General features: G+C 35.7%; 1 protein-coding gene and 1 long non-coding RNA gene across 8 annotated transcripts; both read left to right on the forward strand.

Moving 5' to 3' along the window:
- Positions 1-1785: 1785 nt before the first annotated feature.
- On the forward strand, positions 1786-5352 carry LOC133792753 (shewanella-like protein phosphatase 1). Of its 7 annotated transcripts, none has more exons than XR_009874270.1 (10): positions 1786-2132; positions 2537-2637; positions 2791-2904; positions 3145-3357; positions 3608-3743; positions 3844-4019; positions 4208-4296; positions 4418-4509; positions 4795-4905; positions 4987-5352. XR_009874270.1 is itself a non-coding variant. In XM_062230682.1 (10 exons), the coding sequence occupies exons 1-9, from the start codon at positions 1934-1936 to the stop codon at positions 4879-4881; spliced, it is 1185 nt and encodes a 394-aa protein (XP_062086666.1). In that variant the 5' UTR covers positions 1787-1933; the 3' UTR covers positions 4882-4905; positions 4987-5352. The 7 variants fall into 7 exon arrangements, 4 of the variants coding, with proteins under 4 accessions (XP_062086666.1, XP_062086667.1, XP_062086668.1 ...); XR_009874271.1 differs by having other exon boundaries at positions 5005-5352; XR_009874272.1 differs by having other exon boundaries at positions 5011-5352.
- A 7264-nt stretch (positions 5353-12616) lies between these two features.
- On the forward strand, positions 12617-13944 carry LOC133792754 (uncharacterized). The gene is made up of 2 exons (XR_009874273.1): positions 12617-13387; positions 13563-13944. It is a non-coding gene; the product is annotated as an uncharacterized LOC133792754 (long non-coding RNA).
- The last annotated feature ends 2271 nt before the right edge of the window (positions 13945-16215 follow it).

Genomic DNA, 16215 nt, shown 5'->3' on the forward strand with positions numbered 1-16215 from the left:
TGCCATTTCTGTTTTTATTGAAATAGAAATCTCTATTGCAATGAACAACTTTGCCACATATGTAGCATTTATTTCCATCTTTTTTTGGCCCTTTTGAACTTGATCTTCCTTGATTCTTGAAACCAGAATTGCTACGCTTCTGTTGGAATAGTTGAATCTTCTAGTGTTCCTTCCTCTTGTGAAATGAACTTCTCCATTAGTTCTTGATAATTTTCCACTGTTCTTGAGAGACATTTCTTTAGAGTATATTGCTCCAATAATTTCTTCAAGCACCAAGGTATCTTTTGCATGCAAAATGGTGTCTCTGAACTGTTCATACTGAGAGGTAATGAATTGAGTAGATAAATTGCTTGATCTTCTTCCTCCACTTTAACATTTAAGCTACAAAGATCATAAAGTAATTTAGTAAAATCATTTAAATTTTCATCTATTGTTTTACCTTCATCCATTCGAAATCCATAGAACTTTTGCTTCTGATAAACTCTGCTTGGTAGTGTCTTTGTCATGAAGGTCTGCTCAAGCTTATTCCACATGTCAGCAACAATTTCTTCTCTAATCACTTTCCTCATAATCTCATCTTCTAGACTCAACACAATGGTCTTGCCTTTTTCAGTATATCATCCTCCTGAGATTTCTCTAGTTTATCTGACATTTCTGCTTCTCCTTTCAAAGCCTCTTCAAGCCCCAAGTTTCCAAGATGAGCTTTCATCTTTTCCCTCCATAGATAAAAGTCATCTTGCCATTGAACTTCTCAATGTCCATCTTTGTAGTAGTCATCCTTCTTGATCACTTTGAGTCTGAATCTTGAAGTTCTTGAAGCTGTGATTCAAACTAGTAATCAAACACCTTTCCTACTCTTTATGAATCTTGTTCTTTCTCTGATTGTAACACCAAGTTGAGACAATGATTGCAACCTGGCTCTGGTACTATTTGTTGTGTTTGACACAACAACAACCTCAACTTTGCATATAAACTCTTCTGCACAATAAATCACAAACCAGAGAATAAAGCCCAAAAAATAAAAGTAAATGACAGAAATTAAAAGAACACATTTTATAAAGGTTCACTCCCTTAATGGAGCTACTCCTCTTGGGAATTCTCCAATCAATATGACAAATGGCAATATTATAGAGTTTGTGATCAAGACAACTTGAATTTTAACAATGGTGATCAATCTCCCTTGTACATGAACCAGATTGTTGAAGACCACTTAGGAAACCCTTGAAGACAACTTCTTCTTCTTCCTTTGGCTTCTCAATTCTGCTCTCAACTCTCAATCTCAAATCACATTTGTTACAAGTATTTCAAAATCTCACCATACAAAATTCTCTCATAAACTTTCTCTTAAAAATCCTAATTCTCTGATATAGGATATGATCTTATATGTATAATACATAGACTTGATTAGCCTATAACAAAACTAACTGAAATAATAGAACTAACAAAATTTAGTTATCCAACTTGATCAACCTATAAAGAAACGCCATATCATAAAAAAGAAAGAAAAGAAATATTGAACAGGTGTTATTAAGAGCTGATAATAACATATTTTTTTACGAAATAAGACTGTACTTTGCAACTTCAAGTATAAGTAAAAACATGTTTTTTTTTTAAGAAAAGTAAAACTATGTTTTCTCACGTTGTCAACCACGAAACAAATACCAAACGACGTCGCTTTCTGTGACGACGACCAAAAAAAAAAAAAAAAAAAGAGTAAATAGTTAAGAAGGCAAGCGCACCGCTGAAGAGAACTTCCTCCAGAAAAAAAATAATAAATGAAAATAAAAGGAGGATATATCAAATGCTTGGCTGAGGAGTGAGGAGCTTTCATTTTTTTTCTTCCCTTTTGACACAGTGGTATGAACGAAAATAATGCCTTGATATTTCTTCTATACATTACTGAAGGTAAAGGGGTAGTGATATATGTCCAAAAATGGCTTCGCTCTGCCTAAATTCTTTGCCTCTGCCACCGTCTTCTCAGCCCAAAAAAGTGGTGGAAACTTCATTATTTTCTTCAGTGAATTATAACAGTACTAATGGCCTTGTCAAAGGAGGAGAGTCCTTAAAACCTATAGTCATAAGTGGAAACCCCCCAACTTATGTTTCTGCTCCTGGTCGCCGAATTGTTGCTGGTTCGTTTTTGTACGTTTATTTTTTCCTACAGTCAATATTTTTGTCACTACTCATGTGTTTTTCTTCTTCTATGTTCTATGTTTGTTGTCTAAGCTTATCTCTTTTCCTTTGCTTGTTTGTAAAAAAAAAACATTTTCTTTGTTGGGTATTTCTTAAAGTTTGAGCATACTTCATTTCTGTACTTTGTTTCGGAATTCAAAACCCATAATTTATATATATGTTTGTATATATATATATAAATGTATAATTTGTGCTACTATAGTTATCCTTTGCCCAGTTTTGCATGTTGCCCAGGTCTGACTGTCTCTGTAATATCTCTCTTCTATACTACTAGTTATCTATAAAAGTGTTTTACATGGATTCTGCACAGCTTAAATATGAGGTCTTTATTAAATATGTATAGTTGGGGACTTGCATGGAGACCTTGACCAAACAAGATATGCACTTGAGATGGCTGGAGTGTTGAGTAACGATGGTCAAGACATGTGGGTTGGTGGAGAAACGGTAATTCATTGTTATCGACTTTTTGTATGAGTAAAATGAGAGCTTAAATTTTTTCTCTCTCTGCTTTACCTTGGTTGCTCTAGACTTTGTGGCTTTCCGAGTGAAGGGTTTATGTCAAACTTGTACAATAATGTTATTGTCCTTGAAATCTAGGTGTTGGTTCAGCTTGGAGATATACTTGATCGAGGTGAAGATGAAATAGCTATTTTATCCTTATTGCGATCTTTGGATATACAGGCCAAATCTCAAGGTGGAGCAGTTTTTCAGGTACTTAGTTTAATTGTGAAAAACGTTCATACCAACTGGACTCTGATTTTGAAATTTGAATCATTGAAATATAAGATGACAATTTGTGTCATATTGCTGTGTAATAATTATAACAATCTTGATCATATACTTTTTAATGTTAGTATTACCTAGAATCATGGTCTCTGAATCTCATAATTCTATGTGTACATTTTTCCTTTTGAAAATTGCAATTATATTATGTTATTCCTTATGATATAGGTGAATGGGAATCATGAGACTATGAATGTGGAAGGGGATTTTAGATATGTTGATGCTGGGGCTTTCGAGGAGTGTAGTGATTTTTTAGAATACTCAGATGGAAATCGAGATGACTGGGAAGAAGCATTTGTTAATTGGAATGTTGTCTCCACTCAGTGGAAAGAAGATCACAAAATGACCCAAAATTATTGGGGTCCCTGGAATCTAGTGAAGGTACTCATGTTTTTGTTCAAGCAGATTATTGTCTTTCATATTTCAATGAACTGAAACTTTGGTATGGCATCAAGGGCTCTTTTTGGGGTTAAGGCCTTGGATGCTAGGGACTAGGGTGGTGTGTTTATAATGATATGAATTGTTTGTTTGTGAATTTGTTATCTTTCTAGTTAAGGTGCAATTTATCTAATTCCCATTTCAATATTTTGACATTATCACCACTAATTAAGTTCTCCAAATATTAGGACAGAGACAAAAGGGTGTCATTGCCAGATCAATTCTTATGAGTCCAGGAGGTAAACTGGCATGTGAGTTAGCGCGGCATTCTATTGTTCTTAAGATTAATGATTGGGTCTTTTGTCATGGTGGTCTGCTTCCTCATCATGGTAAGAACAGTTTTGTAATTTCAATGTATTGATCCCCATCATATGCTCATATTGCAATCTAGTCTTTGCATGCCTGATAAGTGTGTTGGTTTTTCCACAGTTGAATATGGCATAGATAGGATCAACAGGGATGTTTCTCTCTGGATGAGAGGTCTCACTAAAACAGATAATGGTCCTGGAATTCCTTTTCTAGCGACCAGGGGCTATGACAGTGTTGTTTGGAACCGCCTGTACTCCAGAGATAGTTCGGAATTAGAGGACTATCAGGTTGAGCAGGCAAGTAATTCTGACATGGTTGCTTTAATATTTAGGATGAAACAACTCTGATTTTAATTGAAAATAATGTCTTGGATCTTATCAGGAACTGATTTTTCTATTAAAATTTATTGTTTATCTGACCAATATTCCCTGCCTTTTCATTTAAACTTGATTTTCTTGGCTCATCGAAATAAAAATTTGGTCAGATAAATTCTATTCTTGAGGAGACACTACAAGCAGTTGATGCCAGGGCAATGGTGGTCGGACATACTCCTCAAACTGAGGGAGTAAATTGGTACAAAGTCATAGTTTATTGCTGCTCTCAGATATGAGAAAAATAATTATTGACTCTCTTTATTGGGTTAGTATATTTATTAAGTTTGTGAGGTCCCTAAATTTTGGATTCTCTCCTGCAGTAAATACAATTGTAGTATATGGCGCATCGATGTGGGCATGTCCAGTGGGGTCCTTAATTCGACGCCTGAGGTAAATAGAAATCTTTGGAAAAGTAAGAGCTCTTGTCATCTTAACAAAGATTGAGAGCATTACATTTGACTATAGCTCCTATATGACAGTTTTGCTTGTGAACTTTTTCAAAACCTGGGATATGGCTTTCTATATGGTTGTTCATACTTAAGTTTCCGTAAACTAAAGTGAATTACTTGCCTTTCTGAAATCTAAAAATGCATCAGAACCTCTTAAGCAGAAGCAATGTTTAATGAGCTTTTTTATTTTGTTCCCTTGTGCACACCATAAAAGGTTGCTGAATTTACAATGTCACTACGATTTCCAGGTTCTAGAAATAAGAGACAATAAAGCCAGAGTTATAAAGAGCAAGAGGAGGGCATATAGTGAACTTCAGGCTGCTGATTATACATAGAGATAAAACCATTAAACTAACCAGGTATGATTAGCACTGAGTAGCTTTATATGCTTACCTCATCAACATTTTGTCCTCACTTAGTTTTGGAATGTTAATTTACAGACATTTTATCACTTAAAGTTGCAGCATTGCTGAGATACCATATCAGGAGAATTTGATCTATGGATGGCATCAAAGAAGCGCCTTTTCACTTGTTTGGCTATCTATCCATGGCATTCATACAGCAAGAGACTAACTTGTAAGTGTAGAGGAAGTGTAACATATCTTCAACATGATCAAATATTATTCGGGCTGGGTTCAAGAAAAAAAAATTGATTTAGCTGTCTATAATTATATATATAAATGTATAGTGAAATATTCCTCCCATATTTAATCAAATTTATACATACCACCAGTATTTATTGTAAATTCATTTGATTCTATTGTGTACTGTCCATGCTGAAAACTTCATCTTTTTGAGTTGTGTAACTTGCGCTGATGGTATAACCAATTGTTCAACCCAGATGGAATGTTCTTGTTTCATCCATTATAGGTTTTTTTTTTAAAACAATGTATGGTTAAGGGGTGAATTTTGTTTGCATGATTGAAAATGGGTAGTCTCTCCACTTTTCAACTCTCTCTCCCTTTTTTCCTTCCTCTCAGTCTAAGCCCTGCCGGCAATGGGGGATTGTTGGAACATAAATAGTGTCTTTTAGAATTTCCATTTTGTGTGGAGCCCTACAATACATTGCCAGCATTGGAAAAAAATGCTAATATAACAAAACCACTGTTGCCAAGACAATTGTTGAATATTTGATATTATGCTGACTAAGGGACCCACCTAAACAATAGCAACGCCGTTGGCACTAGTGTTGTTGATGCTCATAGGAGCATGTATGGAGTGGTGGCTCTAGTCTTGGGGATGTGCCTCAAGGGACACCTCACTTTTGTGGGAGGAGGAGATAGACCAGTAGTCAATTGAATACACGCACCCGCCCCCACATAGGAAAATGATTTATTTTACATGGGAGGCTTTGTAGAAAAATATGGGTCAGAGAAGGCTGGAACAAATGATGCAATTCTCAGAGAGATCAAGAACATTGACCTTTTTAGGATCCAATAAATAAACCTTGTTTGTTTAGCTCTTGAAGACCTTTATACCTATGTGTGCAAGCTTTTTATGCCAAATTTCTATTTGATCTTTAATTTTTGTCACCACACCAATTTCACCACTAACAAAAATAGCTTGCTGCACATACATCCCATGTTGTATCACACTAATCTTGAACCCTCGATGGCCTTTGGATCACCATGCATAGCTTTATACTAGAAACCTTGCCTATCAAGGATAGCAAAAGTTTCAATTAGATTCTTGATGAAACCTTATTCAAGCTTGAGTTTTATCCACCCAACTCCATAAATTTTTCCATGTTTCATTATCACCCATAAGAACATTTCCTTCTTTAGATGGAAAAAACATGAAATCCAAATAATTTTATTTTTTCATGTTTGGTTTGAATCAATAAATTAAAAATTCTTTTTTTTACTAGAAAAATTAAAACATAAATGTAGTATAATTTTTTTTAAATTTATAATAATTATAAATATATACAAAAAATATATATTAAAATAAGTCTTTTATCAAATTTATAGAAAACATTTTCCACCATTTTTTCCTTCTATTTTCTCTCTAGGGTCATTACAAGTTACCGGTTTGAGAAGAGTCCAAATTAGCCTTTTGATTACCATTTTTATGATTTCATTGTTGTTTCTTCTCCATGAACAATTTCTTCTAAAATTTCCATCTTTCTTTTACACCCAGCAAGTTCCACCTCCTTATTGAGATCTTTCATGATTTCTTTTCTTGATGAGCCTCTATGTCGTTCAGTTTATCTTCCTTTACATTCAGCCCATCAACACTTGATTTAGACCGTCTCCCATTTACTTGTAGGTCTAATTCTTTCACATAGTCAACCCCAATAACTTTATGAAGATTGAGAAACTCTCTACCATATTTTAAGGTATCCCTCAAGAAAATAGCCTAGTTTTCTTCATAATTTTTATTTCAAGACTCAAGATCCACGACCAACTTTGTGAACTCATCAATATTCTCATTAATGGATTTTGCCTCATTCATTTTGAAGTCATTAAACTTACGCTTGAGTACATGCGATTTGGAAGAGCTTCTGCCATGTACAGTTGTTCTAGCTTTTTAAGGATATATAATTATTTGTAAGGATAATTATTTGTTCTTCTCCATTATTTTGAGTCATCTCCTCATCAAGGAGTTTATCATGATATTCCTCAAAGGATATTGGAGCGTCACGTACTCTAACTGCTGCTCTTAGTTCTTTGAATTCATTACCAAGACCTTTTAAGGTGTGAGTTATGATTTCTGCATCATTTAGTGAGTGGCCAATAATAGAAAGGTCCTTATTCATATATGTAGCGACCAACTTTCCTTCTTTCTTGTTGTTCCTTAGAGAAATTAAAAGAGTCAGGGTCCGAGTGTTGGAGCGAAATAATAGGTCTGATTGTGCTATATGGACAGTAGCTTGAATTCCTAAAAACTCCGATTGTGCTATGGACAATAGCTTGAATTCCTAAAAGCACCAAGCGGTTTTGACTAAGCCAAAAGTGATATTAGGGAACACTAACGGACTTATGTTAAAGGTTGGGTGGGCAATTGCCCACCATCACTTTCTTGCCTACCCTTGGAGAGCCAAGCCAAGGGCATATAGGTATACTGAGAGAGCCACCCAAAAAGTTTAGTCAAATTGTGCCCACCTTAGAAATTTAAATATATATATTTATGTATATAGTATATATAATTAGATGTAGTAACTAGTAAGTTTATATAATATACATAAATTGATGTTTTTTTTTAAATAAAATTATTATAAAATTGTGTAAAAATATATTATTTATATCATACTTTGAGTTGTATAAAACTTTATATGTTGCCCACCCTAGATTTTTATTCTATGCCCGTCCCTGTCAGGGATGATGGGAATGAGTATCGTTGTAGCCACAAAAATGGATGAGTGGATTATCAAGGGGAAATTTGAGTTTCTATATTGTGGACTAATAAATCCAAAAAGTGTCACCCTAGTCTAATATTACAAACTCATGCTATTATTTATTTTGTTTCCAAAAATACCTATTTCATATTTTTAGCTTCCCCCTTCCTCTATCTTCTCTCTTCTCCATTTCTCACTTAGTTCAATCTCTCTTTCACTTGGGAAAGCCACGACAGCCACCACCACACCACCATCACCACCACCACATTTCTTTGAAAAAAAACATCTACAACTTCAGCACCCTTCTCATTTTTTATTATTCTCTCTTTTGTCTTATCTCTTAAATTATCCATAGAGACAAAATAAAAATGCCTAATGATAGTTTTTATGATTTAAAATTAAAACTCACTAAAAGTTCAATTAAGACATTAATTTATGCATTTTGAATAAATCTGGGCATGGTTTTTTGGGTTTTTTTGCAATTTTTTTATTGTTTTTTTTCACGATTTTTCAAATCTGAAATGTAAAAATTTGCAGAAAATTGGATACATCACACCTTGATGTCTAGCTCGATAGGTCCTTAAAAATTATGATTTTCATGAAAAAAAAATGATATGCCTCAATGAAATTCGTTGCACCTCGATGCAATTCAATGAAAATGCATAACTTTCACTCACGTATCCATTTGAGATGTTTTTTTTTTAATTCGAGTATTTTTTTTCGAGTTCTACACGTTTGAGATGTTTATATACACATTTAGGACGTTTAAAGCTTGAAAACACCCCAAATTTCAAAATAATATCCCAATTTTTTCAAAGTTGGGCATGGTTTAAACCTTTAAACTTCCCAAATTTGTATGTACACATCTTAAATGTGTAGAACTTGAAAAAATACCATAATTAAAAAAAATCACCTCAAATAGACACCCGAGTGAAAAGTTATGCATTTTCAATTAATTATATCGAGTTTCATCGAGGTGCATCTAGGTGTATCGAGGTACATCGAATTTCATCGAGACATATTGTTTTTTCATGAAAATCATGATTTCAAAGGCTCATCGAGCTAGGCCTCGACGCACCTCGATTCACCTCAATGAAGCTCGACGCAATTCATTGAAAATCTATAAATTTTTACTCAAGTGTCCGTTATAGGTGATTTGTTTTTTTAATTTGGGTATGTTTTTTATATCTACATGTTTAAGATGTGTACATACACATTTGCAAAGTTTAAAGGTTAAAATCATACCAAACTTTGAAAAAATTGGGATATTGTTTTGAACTTTGGACTGTTTTCAAGCTTTAAATTTCTCAAATGTATATATAAACACCTCAAACGTGTAGATCTCAAAAAAATACCAAAATTAAAAAAATCACCTAAAATGGACATCCAAGTAAAAAGTTGTGTATTTTCAACAAATTGCATCGAGTTTCATTGAGGTGTCTCGAGGTGCATCGAACTTCATTGAGGCAGATCATTTTTTTCATGAAAATTATGATTTTTAAGGGCTCATCGAGTTGGGCATCGAGGTGTATGGAGTTTTTTTGCAATTTTTTACATTTGAGATCTAAACATTCGCGAAAAAAACTAAAAAAAATGCAAAAAAAAAAAAAAATCAAGTCCAGATCTATTCAAAATGCATAAAATTAGTGTCTTATTTGAATTTTTAGTAGGTTTAAGTTTTAAATCATCAAAAACTATCATGATGTATTTTTCGAGTCTCCGTAGATAATTTAAGAGAGAAGACAAAATAGAGAATAATAAAAATGGAGAAAGGTGCCGAAGTAGTGGATGTTTTTTCAAATAAATTTGGTGGTGATGATGGTGTGGTGGTTACTGTCGTGGCTCTCCCAAGAGAAAGAGAGGGTGAATCAAGAGTGAGATGGAGAAGAGAGAAGATAAAGGAATAGAGAGGCTAAAAATATGAAATAGGTATTTTTGGAAACAAAGCAAATAATAGCATAAGTTTATAATATTAGAATAGGTTTATAATATTTGAATAGGGTGGCACTTTTTGATTTAAGAGTGCACAATATGGATTGAAACTCAAATTTCCTTTACCAAGATTGTAAGAGGGATGGGTTGGGATGGCTACAAAAAAGAGACATATCCATGCCCATATTTATATTTTTATAAAGGAAAATTGAGTTTTTATGCATAAACTATACCACTAACTTAAAATATCCTCTTAAGTGCTAAACTATTAAAAAGATGCTAATGATTCATTTAATCCTCACAATACCCCTCTCATAACTTTCCTCTCTTTCTCTCTCACAATCAATTGTTTTCTCTCTTGTCTTTCTCTACTGTACTCAACCTCGACCGAATACCAAAACCCACGAGGAGGAGTTCCGTCATTAAAGTAGAAAGTGGACCTCCACTAATACCTCTTCCTCTCACCATAGAAGCTCCCATTTGCCATTAACACCATTTTTTAACAATTCAAAGCTTAAACTAACAAAATTTTCATGTAAGAGACTAATTTATATATTTTGAACAATTTTTGGCATGATTTTTCTGGTTTTTTTTTTTTTTGCAATTTTTTGTTCAGATATGAAACTTTGAAATTCTACATAATTTCAAAAAAATTGATGGTTCTCGATGGTGCCATAAGAATCAATTTAGCTTGATGAAGCTCATTGGATCTCAATGTCGAATTGATACTGTACGATGCAATTCGTTCAAGATACATAATTTTTCACTTAGTTGTCCATTTGAGGTGATTTTTTTTTTTAGATCTACATGTTTGAGATGTGTATCTACACATTTGGAAAATATAAAGCTTGATAACATACCGAAATTCAAAATGATACCCCAATTTTGGTTGTGGTTTCAAGGTCTACACTTCCCAAATGTGTACACATATCAAACGTGTAGATCTCAAAAGAAAAAACCTAAATTAAAAAATCGTAAACAGACATCCGAGTGAAAAATTATGCCTATTGAATGAATTGCATTGAACAAAATTGAGTTGTATCAAGTTGGGCATTGAGATCCATTGAGAAAAATCGATATTTTTTTTCAAAAAAATCAAATTTTTTATGGCACCATCGAGTTAGGCATCAAGAACCATTGAAGACTATCAATAGCGCCACGAAAAACAAGATTTTTGATGAAAAATTTGATGGTTCCTTCTCGATGCCCAATTCGATGGTGCCATAAAAAACTTGATTTTTTATGAAAATGTTGATTTGGCTTGATAAATCTCAATGCTCATCGATACTGCTCGATGCAATTTGTTTAAGAGACATAATTTTTCATTTGACTGTCTGTTTGATGTGATTTTTTTTAATTTGACTTTTTTTTAGATCTACACGTTTGAGATGTGTGGATACACATTTGAGAAGTGTGGACCTTGAAACCACGACCAAAATTGGGGTATTGTTTTGAATTTTTGTATGTTTTCAAGATTTAAACTCCTCAAATGTGTGAATACACATCTTAAACGTATAGATCTCAAAAAAATACTCAAATTAAAAAAATTGGGTCAAAACTACCCAAAGTTTGGGGTTTGTACGTGGCATGACCCCCTTTTTTTTTTGCAGATAAAGTACCCAAAGTTAGTAAAACAAGAATTTTGTTAGTCTCCGTTTCATAAAGTGATGACTTGACCAATACGTGTCACTTCGTGATTGATCCAGCTCATAACAAATTTTTAAAATGATTTTAAATTAGAAAATTTATTAAAAATACATTTTAAAAGATATTTTAAAGTTAGAAAAATAAATAAAATAAAAATACATAAATTCATTTGAAATCATAATTATTTATTCATAAGGAAATTATTAAAATCAAAATTAATTCAATTCTCTTTCTTCATCCTTTCCCTTCCCTGATTCTTCGACTCTTCGCCTTCTTCTTCATCTGCTTCTTTATTCACGCAGGTTGGAAGAATAGGACTGGAGGACGGAGGTTTAATGAGGCTCGGCGATGTTAAATGGGTTGCACATATCCAGATTTCATGGTGGCTGACGTTGGGCGAGGAGTACACGGGAGTTCTTGTTGTAGATATGCGTGAACGATGATGGGGCAGCTCAAGGATGACGCCTGAGTTCCTGGCTGCTTGTTTTTTACGAGGCTCGTAGACAACACCTGAGTTCTGCAATGTCAGTAATAACCAAGACAATCCAAATGACTAGTGTATAGTATTTACTGTGTACTCATATGTAGCATAAACGATCCATTTTTTTATTTGATTTATTATTTTGTAGTCACTAGTGACAGTTGGACACCTGTCCAAACCCTTTGTATTCTACCACTATATATTATCAATGAATAGCACCATCTCTATTGAGCTGACTTTTGAACAAAACAACATTTATCCTTTGTTTTCTTATATGGTACAACATTGTACGACCCCTGCCGACCATGACCACTCCTTCTGACGCCTCTGCTACCCCCATACCAGCTCCATCACCTACTCCCTCTATTTCTACCTCAACCCTCAATCAATCTCAAACTATTGCCTATTCTTCTACCACCACGTTTCCCTCGTTCACGCAACCTTTCTCTATCAAGCTTGATGAAACCAACCCCCTTCTATGGAAGAACCAGCTTCTGAATGTGGTCATTGCCAATGGCCTCGAAGATTTTCTTGAAGGTACTTCGCCCATTACGGATAAATTTCTTGATACCGCTAGGACACAGCTCAATCCTCTCTATACTGCCTGGGAACGTCAAAATCGCCTTGTCATGTGTTGGATCTACTCTTCCCTCACCTTAACTTGATCCTTAACTTGATCTATGAGTCTCTGTGCAGTACTCCAAACTATCAAGAAATCAGGTATCTCTATGTCTGAATATCTTAGCAAACTTAAAGAGGGTTTTGACAAGTATTAGGCTCTTGGTGAGCCTTTGTCTTACAGGGATCATCTTACTTATATTCTTGAAGGGCTCGGGGAGGAGTACGATAGATTTGTCACCTCCATCACCACAAGACCTGATAAACCCTCCTTTGATGAACTTCATAACCTTCTCCTCACTTGTGATTATCGCCTCAGTTCTCGTTTGGCCTCTCAACAACTTCAATTCCTTAGGCCAACCTTTCTCATTTGCTTGACTCCCGTCCTTCTTCTTCCGAACTTCCCTCTAACCGCCAAACTCTTCCCACCCTTCTTCTCCTTAGCCTCAATCTTCTTTTCGTGCCGCCCCTTTCTCAGGTCTCCTTAGTAAACCTCAGTTTCCTTCCCCTTGGTCTCCTCGGTCAAACTCCCCATCTTACTCTATACCCCAGTGCCAAATATGTGGGAAACCAGGCCATATTGCCCTCAACAGTTATCACCGTACAAATCTCTCCTCATTTTTCCCAAACTTGTCTCCAAAATTTCATCCTCCTCGCTCCCCTACAGCTGCTGCTATGCTCACTAAGTCTATTCTCTCACTTTCGTCCTCTATCGATTCTTCATGGTACATGGACTCCGGAGCCTCTCACCATTTCACTCCTGAATTTGGAGCTCTTGATGATGCTCAACCTTTTAATGGTCATGATCAGGTTATGTTAGGTAATGGTAAGTCCATCTGAATTTCTCACACTGGTTCTATTATGTTGCAAAGTGTTGCACGATCTATCTGTCTCACTCATATTTTGCATACTCCTTTGCTAAACAACTTATCTCTGTTACCAAATTATGTTCTGACAATCGTGCTTTTGTTGAATTTTTCCCTACTTATTTTCTTGTGAAGGACCAGGTTTCAAAGCACATCCTTCTCCACAGTCATCTTGAAAATGGCCTCTACAAACTTTCCTCATCATCTTTTGCTCCCCCTTCACTGTCTTCTATCACTCCTACTCACGCCCTTCTTGCTCATCTCGATCCACTTCAACTCTACCATTACCATCTCGACCACCCTTCTTTACCTATGGTCAAACGTGTTATACAATCTTGTAATGCTCTACTAGGTCCAATTTTCATCTCTGTAATGCTTGTCAAATGGCCAAGAACCACAAGCTTCCCTTTTCTATTTCTACTTCTAGAGCATCTGTACCATTTGAGCTTGTACACTCTGACTTATGGGGTCCTTCCCCCGAAATGGAAATAATAGGTGTTCGTTATTTTCTGTTGTTCATTGATGATTATACTCGGTTTACTTAAATTTATTTACTACCCACTAAAGATTCCACTCTTTCTTTCTTTCTTTCTTTCTTTCTCAAGTTTAAGAATATGGTTACAACTCAATTTGCCTCTAAAATCAAAACACTTCAAATCGATTGGGGTGAGGAATATCAACCTATTAAAACTCTTCTTGATCAACAAGGCATTCATCATAGAATTTCCTATCCATATACCCCTGAACAAAATGGTCGTGTTGAATGAAAAAATCGAGATGTTGTTGAAAAAGGTCTAGCTCTCTTAACTCAATCCCATGTTCCTCTTAAGTTCTGGCCTTATGCGTTCTAATAGGCTGTCTACCTTATAAATTGCCTCCCTACTCCTCTTCTTCGACATATATCCCCTTATGAGTGTCTTTATGCCAAAGCTCCTTCCTACTCATCCCTTCGTGTGTTTGGGTGTGCTTGTTTCCCTTTCCTTCGCCCTTACAATCGTCACAAATTACAATTTGGTCCTGCTGAATGTGTTTACCTTGGCTTTAGCTCTCATCATAAGGGATATTAATTCTTTAATGTCACCTTAGGTCTCCTTTACATCTCATGCCATGTGGTTTTTAAAGAGTCTCACTTTCCTTTTTCCTCTCTCCTCTCCTAGTCCGCCCTCTCCCTATTCTCCTAATGCATTTCCCTTTTTCGCCTACCTTTTCTCCTTAGGTTCCCTCTTATTTTTGTCTGTCTCCTCCTTCGTCTTCGTCTTCGTCTTCGTCTTCATCTTCCTCTCCTTTTGTTCCTCTCTTCGCCACTTCATCTCTTCCCACTTCATCTCTTCCTTCTCTTTCTCCTCAGAACTCTCAACATGATGTACCAGTGTCTGATTTTCCTATTGATGTTACTAACACTTTACCACATACCTCTCAATCACCACCTGATGCTCCCATCAACACACATCCCATGGTTACTCGCTCCAAGGTTGGAATATTCAAGCCTAAGACATACTTGCCTGTTGTACCATCGGCTTCTCTTATTTAGCCTCCGTCTTTTGCTCAAGCTATCAAACATTGTCATTGGTAGCAAGCTATATCCACTGAATATGATACCATTCTTCAGAATCATACCTGGTCCCTTGTGCCATGACCACCTACATGCACTCCCGTGGGTTTTAAATGGGTATATCGAGTCAAACTTCAACCTGATGGCACTCTTGAATGGTACAAGGCTTGTCTTGTCGCTAAAGGCTTTCACCAAAATCAAGGTCTTGATTATTTTGAGACATTTAGCCCCGTTGTGAAGCCCACAACTGTTTGTGTGATTCTTGCAATAGCATTTAGTCAACAATGGGTTCTCAAGCAACTTGATGTGCGTAATGCTTTCTTGAATGGTGGTCTCTCCGAAGATGTATATATGGACCAACCTCCAGGCTTCATTTCTAATGTCCATCCCACTCATGTTTGCAAGCTTCACAGGGCTTTGTATGGTCTCAAACAAAACCCTCGTGCCTGGTACAACAAACTCAAATCTTGCTTACTGCAGTGGGGCTTTAAGAGCTCTCAATGTGATACTTCCCTATTTTATCTTCATTGTGGGTCTCTTCAGATTTTTCTCTTAGTCTATGTGGACAATATTATCATCACCAGTTCCGATTCTACTCAAGTACATCTCTTTATTTCTTGGCTGAATGATAATACTACACTAAAGGACCTTGGTTCACTCTCCTATTTTCTTGGTCTTCAAGTCACTATTACTCCTCATTTTTTCCACTTGTGTCAACATAAATATATCACTAACTTGTTACATAGAGCCTCTATGTTTGATTGCAAGCCTGCTGCCACTCCTATGTCGTCATCTGCCTCTCTTTCAACTTTGGATGGCTCTCTTCTTGATGACCCCTCTGAGTATCGCAGCATAGTTGGTATCGTTTAGTATTGCACACTTACACACCCTGATATTTGTTTCTCTGTCAACAAAGTGTGCCAATTTCTTCATAATCTGACCACCTCTCATTGGCAGCTTGTGAAGCGCATTCTTAGATACTTGAAGCACACCATCACTCATAGCATCACCTTTCAACCGACTTCTGACCTTACGCTTCACTATTATACTGATATTGATTGGGCCAGTTGCCCAGACGATTGTAAAAGTACCAGTGGGTTTTGTTGTTTTCTTGGCCACAATCTAATTTCTTGGTCGTCCACCAAACAAAAGGTGGTTTCTCGGTCTAGCACCGAATCAGAATATCATGCCTTAGCAAATGGTGCTGCCAAAATCATTTGGATTGAACAACTGTTG

This window comes from Humulus lupulus, chromosome 7 (assembly GCF_963169125.1).
Source record: "Humulus lupulus chromosome 7, drHumLupu1.1, whole genome shotgun sequence".
Classification (NCBI taxonomy): Eukaryota; Viridiplantae; Streptophyta; class Magnoliopsida; order Rosales; family Cannabaceae; genus Humulus; species Humulus lupulus.

Excerpts from the sequence above, each read along its gene's own strand:
- LOC133792753 (XM_062230682.1), top strand. The coding sequence starts at position 1,934 with ATGGCTTCGCTCTGCCTAAATTCTTTGCCTCTGCCACCGTCTTCTCAG. Across the intron at positions 2,133-2,536 it reads TGGTCGCCGAATTGTTGCTG|TTGGGGACTTGCATGGAGAC; the intron begins GTTCGTTTTTGT and ends AAATATGTATAG. Across the intron at positions 4,488-4,794 it reads TCCTTAATTCGACGCCTGAG|GTTCTAGAAATAAGAGACAA; the intron begins GTAAATAGAAAT and ends TACGATTTCCAG.